Source organism: Lepidochelys kempii, chromosome 13 (genome assembly GCF_965140265.1).
Source record: "Lepidochelys kempii isolate rLepKem1 chromosome 13, rLepKem1.hap2, whole genome shotgun sequence".
NCBI lineage: Eukaryota > Metazoa > Chordata > Testudines > Cheloniidae > Lepidochelys > Lepidochelys kempii.
Window position 1 is genome coordinate 19,267,090 of NC_133268.1, and position 13,030 is coordinate 19,280,119.

The 13,030-nt window shown below is 46.7% G+C and overlaps 1 protein-coding gene across 1 annotated transcript in view; it reads left to right on the plus strand.

Moving 5' to 3' along the window:
- Window positions 1-288: 288 nt before the first annotated feature.
- GDAP1L1 (ganglioside induced differentiation associated protein 1 like 1) overlaps window positions 289-13,030 on the plus strand; it is a 33,265-nt gene continuing 20,523 nt past the window's right edge. Inside the window, exons 1-2 of the mRNA XM_073309574.1 lie at window positions 289-508; window positions 8,162-8,354. Of these exons, the coding sequence (XP_073165675.1) occupies window positions 329-508; window positions 8,162-8,354 (373 nt within the window). The 5' untranslated portion in view covers window positions 289-328. The remainder of the gene's footprint in view (window positions 509-8,161; window positions 8,355-13,030) is intronic.

Here is a 13,030-nt window from a genome sequence, read left to right on the forward strand (position 1 = left end):
GTGGACTGCTGTGTTGGTAGCACCGGTAGCAGAGACTGTTTCTGATCTGTTCCAATGAAACAATGCATGCCCACTGTAGTATGTTTCAGTGGGAGCTCTGACATGAGTGTAAACAGGTTCTGATTTAACACACACAATCCCCTTCTTTTGTAAACTCAGACCTGATTCTGATTCTGCTCCCCTGCGTTCCCCACCTAATACTGAGGGTGTAATGAAATTCAGTCCACTTGCTTGAGTAATGATGCTGTTTCCATGAGCCCATGTGATGCTTGGATAGTGCAGCTGCCGCTGCTCTCTCCTTCCCCCGTTCTTCCAATCTCAGGCTGTCATGGCGACTCCCAACAATGCTACTCCCACCAACTGCAGCTGGTGGCCCATTTCAGCTCTTGAGAACGATGCAGGGAAATCTGCAGAGGTTGAGGACAGCCAGGACCCAACAGACCCTGCTCTCAGATCCAAGGATAGGCTGGTTTTGTATCACTGGACCCAGTCTTTCAGCTCACAAAAGGTAAATGCTGTGCTGGATTCCCAGGGAAGAATCACCTCCAAAATCCAGGGCATATCCCTGCCTTGGGAAAATGGCTTGGATGGGTGCTTTGTAGGATGAGTAGATTGGCTATTCCTCAGAGGTGAATAGGGGTACAGCTGGCAACCGGAATATTTAAATAGCAGTGTGTTTTGTGCCTGTATTTCTGCATTTTTGACAGAATCTGTCTGGGGTGGCGGTGGGGGGGTTTCTTTGTAATTCTGCCTTTGCTTTGGAGTCAGATTTTGTGCTGGGAGATGTTTCTGATTTATGATTCTGCTCCATCTAACACCTGAATCTTACCTGACAGGGAGAAGTGTAGACAAAGACAATTGCATTGAAATACTGGCTAGCTAGGACTGTCCTGGTGTTGGGGGAGGGGACAGTAGTCATACGTACAGTGGTCACCATTAGTTCCCATACATCCTGGCTCAGCACTGTGCCAAACAAATTTGCTCCTGATGCTGCAGCAATGCTATTGAAATCCTGTTCCCTCAACTCTCTGAGTCAGTTCAGAACTGCCATGCATGGATTTTGGTAACAAATAACAATCAGTCATATCCTCCAGTCAATAGTAAATGTTCTTTTCTGCAGCTCAGGATAGCAGCCAATGTTCAACAAACCTGACCTTATTTTCATAGTCACCAACAGTCCCAGTTGTTCTCCTTACATTCATTAAATATGTGAGCTGAATTATTCATAGTGGAGAAGGTGAACATAAAGTTTTCAAGCTGCAAGGGCTCTGGGTTTCCATGAGAGCAGAATGTTCTCCCTTCACCCCAAGCACATTCCGGGAGGCTGTGGGGGTGAGGGGACGCAGGGGGAGGACAGGCTTCTGTGTGTGCACAGAGAAATCCTAGGGCACACAGTGCAGCTGGATGTCTACAAATGTTGAGTCCTTTCTTCGCACTCTTCTAACTAAGGTGTTTATTCTGCATTAGCAGAGCTGAGTCTTTAGGGTAAACAATCTGACTCCCATCTTTCCTTCCTTCCCTGCATTGCAATGTCCCTTTTGGGAGGTTGCTATTTGCATCCTTATCTATTGCTTTTCTCATTTGTCTCCCAGCACTGGGAGGGAAACAGTTAACCAGCCACTCACACAGGATTTTCTACAACCAATCCAGGCCTAGCCCTACCTCTGCCAGAACCACTCCATGAACACTATAGGGCACATTTAAAGTCACAGTGCACAATTTCATATTATTTATTGAAATCCCAATTTGATTTTTTTTAAAGTCACTTGCAAAGAAATAACACCCTGAAACATGTTCACTGTAACTAGGGATTAACTAGCAAGACAACCTGTACATGTAAGTGTAATGGACACAGCCTGCTGGAGAAAGCAGATCTATGCCAGGTATTGAAATATCCTTCAAAGCCTCTTTCTGATAGGAAATTTCCCTTATGTTAGAAGTGTTGTTAAAAGTCCTCTAGGAGTAAAGCTGTTTCCAAGCCCCTGTCTCCCTGACTAATTGCACAGATCCATCATCTTGCTGCCAAAGTTGTTGAATATTGACTAATTGGGTGGGATTCCAGGGGCAAACCCTAAGACGTGGGGATCATCTGCTGAACCCCTGATTTGGCCCTCACTGCTGCGAAATAGGCTTTTAATTTGAAAAGGTTTCTTCTTTCAATCAAGGTGTCTGGCACAATAAAAGCTTCACATTTCTGTGCAGATGCCTGATGACAGAAGTACCTTGAAGTGCTATGCACAGCCAGGCCACCTGATCTAGCCACCCTGCAAAGAAATACCTGGGGTTCCTTGTTCTAGGTTTGGGCCCAGCCTCCCCATTCAGCACCATGGCCAGAGCATAAGATGGTCTCCTTCAGCCTTCCAGAAACAAGCTGGGGGAGACGGGGAGGGAAGCAGGGTTACCTGCACAAGCCAAAGAACCAGATTCATTCCTGTATAACCCAGTTGGGTTAGTTACCCTAGGTATAAATTTGGCCCAGTGTTTCTTAACCAGGCCTTGGACCTTCTTCCATTAATTGATGGTCCCCCTCAGACCTTGGGGGTGAGTTTGTGACCTACTGATGTCAATGGCAAAGCTGCCCTGGACTTCAGTAGAGCCAGGATTTCACCCTAGGTCTCTGGGATTCAGACGTATTGTCAGTGGCTCTCATACGCTGTGCACATCTGGAACCCAGACCAGTGATTTTTTTGTAAAGAAATAGTCTAGCTAAGCAAGGTCGCTGGATCTGGTGGCAGAATCCCTTGCAGTCTATTACCAGAGGTTTCTCAGAGGCTGACATGGAGATTCAGGGGACTGCTTTGATTAGTGAGCACTTCACAGCTTGGTTATCAGTTTGAATCCAGCCCAGGTCAGTTGTGACCCAAAGTAATTACCTTCCGGCAGCTCTTTGGAATCTCTTGTATGAAATGAGTTGGTGGGTCTTAGTCCAGTTCCTAGCAGATCAGCTTTCTATGTGATAAAAATTGCCATAGCAATTGGTCTGAACACCCTCCTTCTTGGCAGCCTCAAATGAGAGTTCAAGAAGTGAATAAGCCTGATAGAATGAATTCTTCTCTTAGCCTAGATGCAGTTCCTGACCTGTAGTCAGGGTGGAACTACACTGATGAAGGGTGCTGTGTGTGGGAAGGCTGCCCTGCTACTATGCTTGCTGTACGTGTTCTGTGACTAGAGGAGATCCGTCTCCAGGGCTGTCGAGCTTGCTGCTTCCATCAGAACCAAAATGCACCAAAGGTTATTTTGTAGAGAGAGGCTTGCCCCGGCATGCCAGTGCTTATTATCATAAGAATCCTCTTCTACTCCAGGCTCTGAAATGGAGTCTGAGCTCAAGGTGGCTCTGTCTTAGCTTGAGTGGAAACCTCTTCCACATCCAGGTAGGAAGCATGGTCTAGTGGTTAAAGGACAACTCCAGGAGGAGAATCCTTAGAGTCCATTTGTGGTTTTGGCATTTATTCACTGTGTGACCTTGGGCAAGTCACTTCCCCATTCCATGCCTCAATTCCCCACCTGCAAAACGAGGATAATCGCACCCACCGACCTACCTCACAGTGGGGCTGTGAGATTTCATTTCTTAATGTTTAGAAGATGCTGTGAGAGGTTGGGATGGGAGGTGCTACAGAAACACAAAGCACCTGATGACTATTGTCAGGCAATGTGGGTAGCAAATTGCTGTGCCAGGGATACACCGTACCATGCTGTACCTGCTGGACACGTGTGGTGACCCCTGCTGCAAGCTCTGCTTCTCCTGTCAGTTCTAGAACAGGCCACTGGCTCCTTAATGGCTCACTGATTAGAAAAGGGGACTGGGGCAATCGTCCTCAGTGGCAGGATCGGTTATCCCAGCACTGTCCCTTCTGGGATTTAATTCCCTTTCAGCAACACAGGGGCAGAACGAGAGGAGTCTGAAAACAAGGGGCACAGGCTTTGACTTGTTTTATGTTAAAAGGAAAAAATAAATTGTCGAGCCTATAAATAATGAATTGCTAGTTCTGCAAACTCTTTGTTTGGAGGCTCTAATAAAAAAAATGCTTATTTTTTAAAGTTTTATTTTTAGCAAATTCTAGTTGTAAGAAAACAATTGCTTGTTTGTTTTTAATTCAGAAGTTGTGTGTTAAGCACCTGTTAGGTGTCACACCAGTGTTTTTGTTTTTAGTCGTGTGCCCTACTTAAGTGATAGTGATGAACATTTTCAAAACCTATATGTCTAAAATTAGACTCCTAAATTCGTGTTATGGATTCTAAATTAAGTGGCCTGATTTTTAGAGGTGCTGAGCACCCACAGCTCTTCTAGAAGTCAATGGGATTTGTGACTGTCCAGCACCTTTGAAAATCAGAACCTTAAATATGGGCTTGGAGGTCTAATATTGAACATGTGGGTTTGAAAATGTTAGCCAATGCATTTTATACGCTTTATACTTGCACTTCTCTAACGTTTTCCATGTGAGGATCTGGAAGCACTTTGTAAGTGTTACTAATTCTATCTCAAATCCTCCTGCCCCTGTGTGGTTGCTACCATTGTTCCAATTTTACAGACGGGGAAATTGAGGCACAGAGGTTTAGTTATTTACCCAAGTTCACATGGAAAGTCTGTCTCAGAGTCAGGGACAGAACTCACAACTCCCAGTCCCATGTCACAGCAAACCTGTCACTCCTGGAGTTATTTTTATTTAGAACAAGTAGAAAACAAACATCCTGGTATTAATACCATCCATCTGGACAATTTGTTGAGTGTCTGGAAAAATATAACTGGTTCATGTTCCATGTGCCTAGGAAGATCTGACAAATAACAACAAAAATCAAAGCTCAGTGCAATTTTGTATGTGAGGGTGCAAATGAAACAGGACTGGGTGCCTCTAAAAGAGCTGGATGGGCAGTGTGATGGGCCACGCTTTTGTGGTTGGTACTCCAGGCTCCCTGACTGTTCCCTACCCTAAGGATGAGGCCCTCACTGCCTGCCTCCCATTCAGCTGTACACAGTTCAACCTGCCTGATGCGTGTGCTGCTCACTGCATTGGGAGTCAATTTTGTAGCAGCCCAACCCCTCTGGCAGGTTAGAGCGCACACAGCTGAATGGGAGGCAATGGGCATTACTGGTACTGCCAAGGGCCTAGACTGGAAAATTGGCACAGCTGCCCAAAGAAGCTGGGATACTCACTGATCTAAACCCCTGATCTCCCTGACTCAGAAGAAGAAGCCAAGCCTGGTGCTCAAAAGCCATGTAAAGGGTGGGATACAGATATAAAGGAGGCATATACAGAACAGCTCAGGACAGGGAGTGCAAAGGTGCTTTAAGCCACCTATGTGTCTCCATAGTCCTCCTGGGTCAGGTGTGTTCTGGGATGGACCCTTTGGCTGATCCCTATACCACTTGCCAATGGCCTCATGGGGGTGATGTAGCGTTTGGGGGTCACTCACACACAGGTGGCATTGGCTGTTTCCCTTTTTCCAGGCCACACCTCCTCCATTGGCAGAAAGGCAGGATTTGGCATAGGAGCTATTAAGCCAGCTCAGAGGTGTCAGAGGATGACTCTAAACTGCACTGATCCTCCTAAGGCTTTGTATTCATGCAGAAGGACTCCATAGTTAGGGCACTGGCTTAGGACTCAGAAGAGCTGGCTTCTGTTCCCTGGTCTGCTGGGCTTCTTTCTGCCTCAGTTTCCACATCTGTAAAATGGGGATAATGATTCTGCCTTTCCTTTCTAAGGTGACTTGAGATCTCTGGCTGAAAAGTGCTGTGTAAGACCTAGGTGATATTATTTTTTATGATGCTGGGTTTAGAGCTGCTCAGCCCATGAAACTGGGAACTGGGGTCATACAGCAAGAATTTGGGAGCCTCCCTAAATGAGATCCACTGCGTGGCCAATAGCTCTGTATGTGCACCAGCTGGGCAGATGGAAGTAATATGGTGCCTACCATCATCCTAAAACAGACGTATGAACTGTATTAGGTATGGCAGTTTTTTCTCTCTGGCAGCTTTAGGAAGATTTCTAGAGGTGACTATCTGTAGATACACATAAGGAGCAGCGAAAGATGGAGAAGCCAGACAGAGTGCCTGAGTCGTGCTCCCCACTACTGCTGAGTAGTGAAACTGTGGGTGGTGTAGAAATGCACAGTATGTCTTTCTGTCTCAGCAGATCCCCGTGTTGGAAGGGAGTGGGGACTAGATTGGCTGATCAAAACACCATTCTCACAATGCGACTGGTAATCGGGTGATAAAACCATAAATCCAATCACACAGAAGCTTAAGGGCTTTATAAGCATTCACTGGCCTTTACCAGCTGATAGTGATAAGTCAGGGGACAGCCTGAGCTAAAGCACAGAGATCTGATTAGTCCAAACCTTTTGGTCCAAGAAGGAGTGCAAGTAGTGATGCTTTGCTTTAACACACACGGTATCTGCCATCCTCACAGAGAAGCACACAGAAATGTGCACACTCACAGAGACAAGCCCTGTTACACGGATACACACACAAGCACACTAATTGCCACACTCACAAACACCCACAAATGCACAGCATTTTGATTAAAAAACTAGAATATAAAATTAACATGGCACACAATAAATGGATTAAAAACTGGCTAACTGATAGGTCTCAAAATATAATTGTAAACAGGGAATTGTAATGAAGCAGATGTGTTTCCAGTGAGGTTCCACAGGGGTCGGGTTTTGGCCCTACTCTATTTAACATTTTTATCAATGACCAGGAAGAAAACGTAAAATCATCAGAACTCAGTACTCTTGGCTCACAGTTCCCTGCTCTAACCATGCAGCAGGAGCATTCAAGAAGCCAGACCCTTCTATAATATCAAATGTCTCCAGCAACAAGGGCCAGGAAAAAGGAAAGAAGGAAGTTACAGGCAACGAGGGACCTTTATGTACAGCATCTTCATCCAAAGTATATCACCCCGAATCTTTCACAGGGATAAACAACAGGAGCCAGGGAGCGAACAGAGGCAAAGGAGGAAAGAGATAGATAGATGGAGACTGTCTCACAGAGCAGGAGCTATGGGGTATAAGGCTGTCTGACCGCATGGAGTGCTAGGAAAACAAAGGGAAAGGGGAGGGGATTGCAAGACGTGGCAGGATTCTCCCTGTTGGACATTTGCATTCTCCTCTCACCATGACACTCCCCTCTGCTTTTGGAACCAGAAATGTTCCCAAGGGAGCACTGACTGGCCGGAGCGAGGAAAACAGCAAGCCTTCCCCTGCTATGGCAACGATACTCCATGTATAAGTGCCGTCAGCCACTTTGGCATGTAAGGGAGGGGCCCAATAATCACCTGATGCTGTCCTGTCCTAGATTTGCAACATGTGTATCATGGCGTGTCATTGTGTCTCAAGGATATCGCGTTCGGAGGAGCCATTGTGATGAAACATAATGGCACAAGAGGAGGACAGCATGCTGAGATTATGCCTGTCTCTGAGCAGCCCGTGACACCACCTGCCATCACTAACTTGTTAAATTTTCAAACGAGCACCTTCGCACTTTCTCCCAAGCTGCCTCTCGTGCCTGGGAGAAGCTCCCCATAAACATCCGCAAACCCAACTTATTATCCACCTTCAAAACCCTCCTTACAGCTCTCCTTCATTGCCAGGCCTACAAAACACTTAACTGCTGGTGTGCAGAGACCACTGCCTATCATGCTGGCCAATATGGTCTCATTGTTTCCTTGTATTCCCCTATTGATCTGTATTCATCTGTTGTCTGGTCTTATATTGAGGTTGTAAGCTCTTTGGGGAAGGGGCTGTCTGTTCTGTGTTGTGCAGCACCTAGAACAACATGATGGCTGGTCCTAGAAATTATAATATAAATAAAAAGTTTCTGTGATTCTCTGAGACTGGGTAACAAAATATCACCTCTGCCTTCTACCTCCTTCTTGGCTTCTGGGAGAGATGCCAGAGACTCTGGTATGTTGGGGTCAGGGCTCCTCCTGATGTCCTGCTCCATAGGACGTGTCAGGTGGCATGAGGAATAATCCTAGGATGGGCACTCTACTGAATGCCCACTGGGAAGAGGAGCTCCAATCAGCCCTGTGCAGCACTGGGCCCCAAAGAGCCACAAGTGGCTGAGCATCACTGTCCTGTGAACTTTGTGGGTATGGGAGACCATATACAGAGCCTGGTGGGCAGCAATCAGACTTCTCTGCCCTGCTTCCTGCTGTAGGTCCGCCTGGTCATCGCAGAGAAGGGGCTGCCGTGCGAGGAGCGGGATGTCAGCATGCCCCTGACTGAGCACAAAGAGCCCTGGTTCATGCGTCTCAACCTCGGGGAGGAGGTGCCCGTGATTATCCATGGAGACAACATTGTCAGTGACTACAACCAGATCATCGACTACCTGGAGAAGAACTTCACAGGAGGTAAGGAAGGGTGGGTCAAAATTCATCATCAAAATGGGGTTTTGGTGGAAAATTGGGTTTCAGCTCAAGGAAGCTGTTGGTGAAAAGTGTCTGCTCTTCAAGGAAAATTTCAGCTTTTCTTTGACAACAAAACATTCCAAAGCCAAAACATTTTCAGCCAAAACTGAAAACTTTCAGCTGAAAACCAACCATTTCAATTGGGAAATGTCACCACAGTGCCTTATGGGAGTTTTAGTTCATGCTCTTCGTGTCCCCATTCTCCTTTATGAGTCAGGCTCCCCAGCAGGACTACTGTTTTTGTCTTTGGTTTGAGTTCTGGGCTATGTTCCAGGCCACTTCACCGATCCCCAGCTGTGACAACTCTATTCTTTCTATGCATCATCATTATGAGAGTTCATGTGCAGAGATGGGGTGAAACTGGAGCCACTTATTCAACTCTCCACCTCTACAACCTTTATGAGTTTGGATAAAATGAGGCCTAGCTCTGAACCAGCCAGGGCCAGTGAGATTTGGCAAAATCAGTGCCAATTGTGGTTTTTGCTCAACCTCTGCTTAGACCTAATAGTTCTGCAGGGTTTTGCCCCCTAGCAGGACGTCACATTGTCTGACGTGAAGCTTTCATAGCCTGCCAAAAGCAGCTTGCTCTGGCATCCTGGCCAGTAGCACCGGGCTCTGACATTCCTCTCTCTTGACTGTGCCCGGGAAGGGTTTTGCTTGTGCTTTTAGTGCACTGGGGCTGAGCTGGTGAGTGGCTGCAGTCGGAGGGCAGGTTGGTATATTGCCAGTTGGGAGGAAATGAAAGGGGATGGCAGCCGTTAAGGAGGGCTGGAGGGGAGATGTTTACATTTGGTGTTACATGAATGTAGTGCTAGTGAGCGGCACAGAATTGCCATCCCTGAGGAGTGAATCCCATTATTTATCCAGAGCAAATGCAGCCTGGTTAGTGGCAGGGCGAGCTCCCCCACACTGCTCTGCCCTGGTGCTTCACCCTACGGGTGCACAGAGAGAGGGCCCGGGTCTCTCTGCTGAGGCAATGACTCACCAGTGCTTTCCTGAGTTCCCTTCATTTGCCAGAGCAGAGCTGGCCAGTTCAGGGCTGTCAGACTGGGATGAGCAAGCCGGGAGACTTCAAAGGCTTAGGAGGGAGGTTTTAACTCTGTCATCATGACGTTCATCACACAGCCTGTCACCTTAGGAATGGAGAGACTTTAAAAAACATCTTAAAATAGATTCCGAACATAAGGGAGCCTTGGCGGATCAGCGGTTGCCCTCCTCTCCTTGACTCCAGCACTCCCTTCTCACATGGCTCAGAGAAGGCATTCAGCAAAAGCAGGAAGATTCCCCACCCAATTGGAGGCTTTTTTTAGGTTTAGTTGAACTGGCTGGTCTCTGCTGAATGCCCAAAGTTTCAACAAATGCATCTTAAACAAAGCAAAGGACCATTTGTCACCAACCCTCCCAGCTTCCCAGAGGTTCCTGCTTATGGACCAGGCCAGGACCCAGATTTTGTTCAGTCTGAAAGTCTCTTCTCAGACACTTGGCTCAGCGGGCCGTATTCTGCTTTATTAATGCAACCTCACTAATTTCTAATCCCCAGTGAGCTCCCCCTTACAGATGTGACTTTACATTGTCTCTATTAGGGTTGCACACATCTAAATGAGGGCAGAAGATGCACATGTGGTAGCATCCTGTCACCAGCAGAAGGCATTGACCTAGCCAGTGACATGGAACAGCTCCTAGAGTGAAAGATAATTACAGATCTGCCATGGTGCTGGGGAAGGGGATGGGAAGGGGAAAAAAGTGCTCTGACCCTGGTTAGCAGTTCTATTAGTCATATTAACAAGCTCTGGAATCATGTCCAGCCCATTCTGGCTTTACCTGCAATGCCAGTCTTTAGAAGCTGATGCTGGCGAGACAAATCACTCACGCCATAAAAATGTTTCAATCCTGGAAGTGCTCTTTATACTAAGGATAGATATCTGCAAGGCTTCATTTTGTTGCAGGCTTGAAGCAGAGCCTAGCTCTGTTAGTTACCAGCAATACCCTGTGGAGTCACGTATAACAGGGCATCAGCAGCAATCGGCCCAATATGTGGAGTTTGTTCAGTGACCAACAGGGAGAACCGGTGCCATTCCGGTGAGCTAATGCCTCCGACACCAGCTGAAGGGAGTGGGTCTACAGCCGGAGCTGTTGCGTTTCAGTGTGGTTACTGAATAGCCTTGCTTGAAGGGCTGGCTATTCTGAATGTGTTGGGTTCCAACCCGGGAAACCTCGGCATGAACTGGTACGATGCTGGCTGGGAGCCAGCGGAAGGCACATGCGCGCTGGGGATTCTATAGTAGTGTTATTTAATTCCATTGGTGGTTGGTCTCAAATGAAAAGTCCCCATTTGTGGCTGGGATCTTGGCTCTTGTACTTGGTCCAGGGGCAGCATGAAGGTGAACGGCAAACTAGCAGCCCCATGAAGGACTTTGGCTCAACCACATCATGTTTAGAAGCTGTGAAAATCTCTCAGTCTGAAAAATTCAGTGGGAAAGGGTTTAATTTGATAGAATCCCCAAAACTAACAATGGAGACACCTCACTTGGTCCCATGCAGTTCATCCCTGGGGGCCAGGCCAGGAATGTTCCCGATAGTGCATTTACTAGTACTTTATAGACTCTAGATTTATATTATCCTAGGGAATAGCCAGCTCACTTATCTCTCGGGACAAGCCTTTCCCATTGCTGCGGATAGCACTTACTTACCCACCTCAGAGGGAGGTGATGAGGTTTAATTAGGGTTTAAACAGGGCTTGAAGATGCAGAGCACTACATACCAACTACCAGGGATTATTTCCCTCCCAAGTCTGATGTGCTTTTCAGTGTGAGGATGTACCATGGCTATAGCTATAACCCAAATCTTGGGGCTCATGCTCAAACACCCATAGAAGTCAGTGAGAGTTTGCCAGAGTACAGGCTGAGTAAAACTGAGGACTTCCTGGTTTGACTCCGTGCTTGGTGCAAGGAAATAGAAGTCCTGGGACCAGTGGAAGATTTCATCCAATCACAGCTGAGAAGAAATCAGATGTTCTCCAGGAACTGTTTAAATCCTCAGTGATTTTTTGGGGCCACATTTTCACTGGGTTTCCAGGAAGCACCTGCAAAATCCCCTGGTATGTACAAAACCCTGTATTGGTGGTACAAAGCCATTCAGATGCCATAACTAGCTTTCAGCGAGAAAAGGCAGGCACGATCCCAGACCTTTATTTAGCTATTGAAGATCCCTGAAGCAGGAATAGTAAGGTTTGCAACACAAAAACCAGCACTGTTGATTTACATATGTCTAAATGAAGCATTACTCTGTGAGTATTGGCGGCTGCTATGTGGCCTGTACCTGAACTGACTGGCAAAATGTACATCTGCAGTGAAAACACAGATCAGGTCGGATTCTGCAGCATGCCAGTGAGTAAGTCCTACTGACTTCAGAGGAGGCTGCATGCCATTGGAAGGGCTGTCAGCTCAGGTCCTTAATTAAGACGCAATGCGAGCCAATGTCTACAAAATGTCTCCCTAGAACTTTAATTTCTTTATCCCAGATCAAGAGCCAGGCCCCTTGAAGAGAACTCAGGAAGAGAGCACTGCACTGCAGACAGCAGACAGGCAGTATGGCTAACTGAGCCCCCGTGGTAAATTTACTTCACTGGCCATTAAAAGCGATCTATAAAATCCATAAAAATGGCCCAGAAAAATAATGTTTCCCTCATTCCAGTGTCATCCCCTCTGTATTTTCAGCAGTGAGTCTAATAAAAAGAATGCTACCAACTGGCCCCTATAGCTCATACTACCAGCGTGAAGCGAACCAGGAAAAATAAGCCTAGAAACAGCAAAGCCATAAAACATTGAAAGTTACAGAAGCTGAATGATTCAAAACAGACTGAGAAACTACATGTCCCGACTAGAGAAGAGAGGTGATCTTGTGGGTAATGCATTGAATTGGGCCTCAACAGAGCTGGACTCAATTCCTCACACCCCCACAGTCCTTCTGTGGGACCTCGGACCAGTCACTTAGGCTGAGATTTTCAAAGACATCCGAGGGAATTAGGTACCCAACCCCCACTGATTCAAGAGGTGCCTAATTCCACTAAGCTCTTTTTGGAAATCCCAGCCTTAATCACTCTGTGTCTCAATTCAGGAATATTTCCTACCTCGTAGGGATACGAAGATGAACGTTCACAGTTGTGAGGTGCTCTGGTGCTGTACTCAAACAGAAAGAAGCTTTCAGACATCGTGAGCCTCCTTTCTTAGAAACCCCGCAGCCAAGGGCTGTTGCCAAAGATGTAGGTGCCACAGTGTGCCTAATTTGTGTGCATAATTACTGAGACTGCTTGAAGATGATCAGAAGGGTCCGTTTGCATGTGATTTGCATGTGAACTCACAGTAATTACATGGATATATTAGACTTGCCATTGTAAACAACCCTGGTGGGCTGTGGCTTTGAAAATCAGGCCACTAACTCACACTTTTTGGCAAGAAGAGAAGGAACTGAATGTTGTTAGCCAGGAAGAGAAAGCTCTCACACAAATGTGATTGTGTCAGTGAGTGTGGGCTGATGACGCGCTGCATAACGCAGCCAGGGTTGACCTTACGGTAGTTAATATTAGAGCAGAACTATGAAGATGTAAAGTGCCATATAAG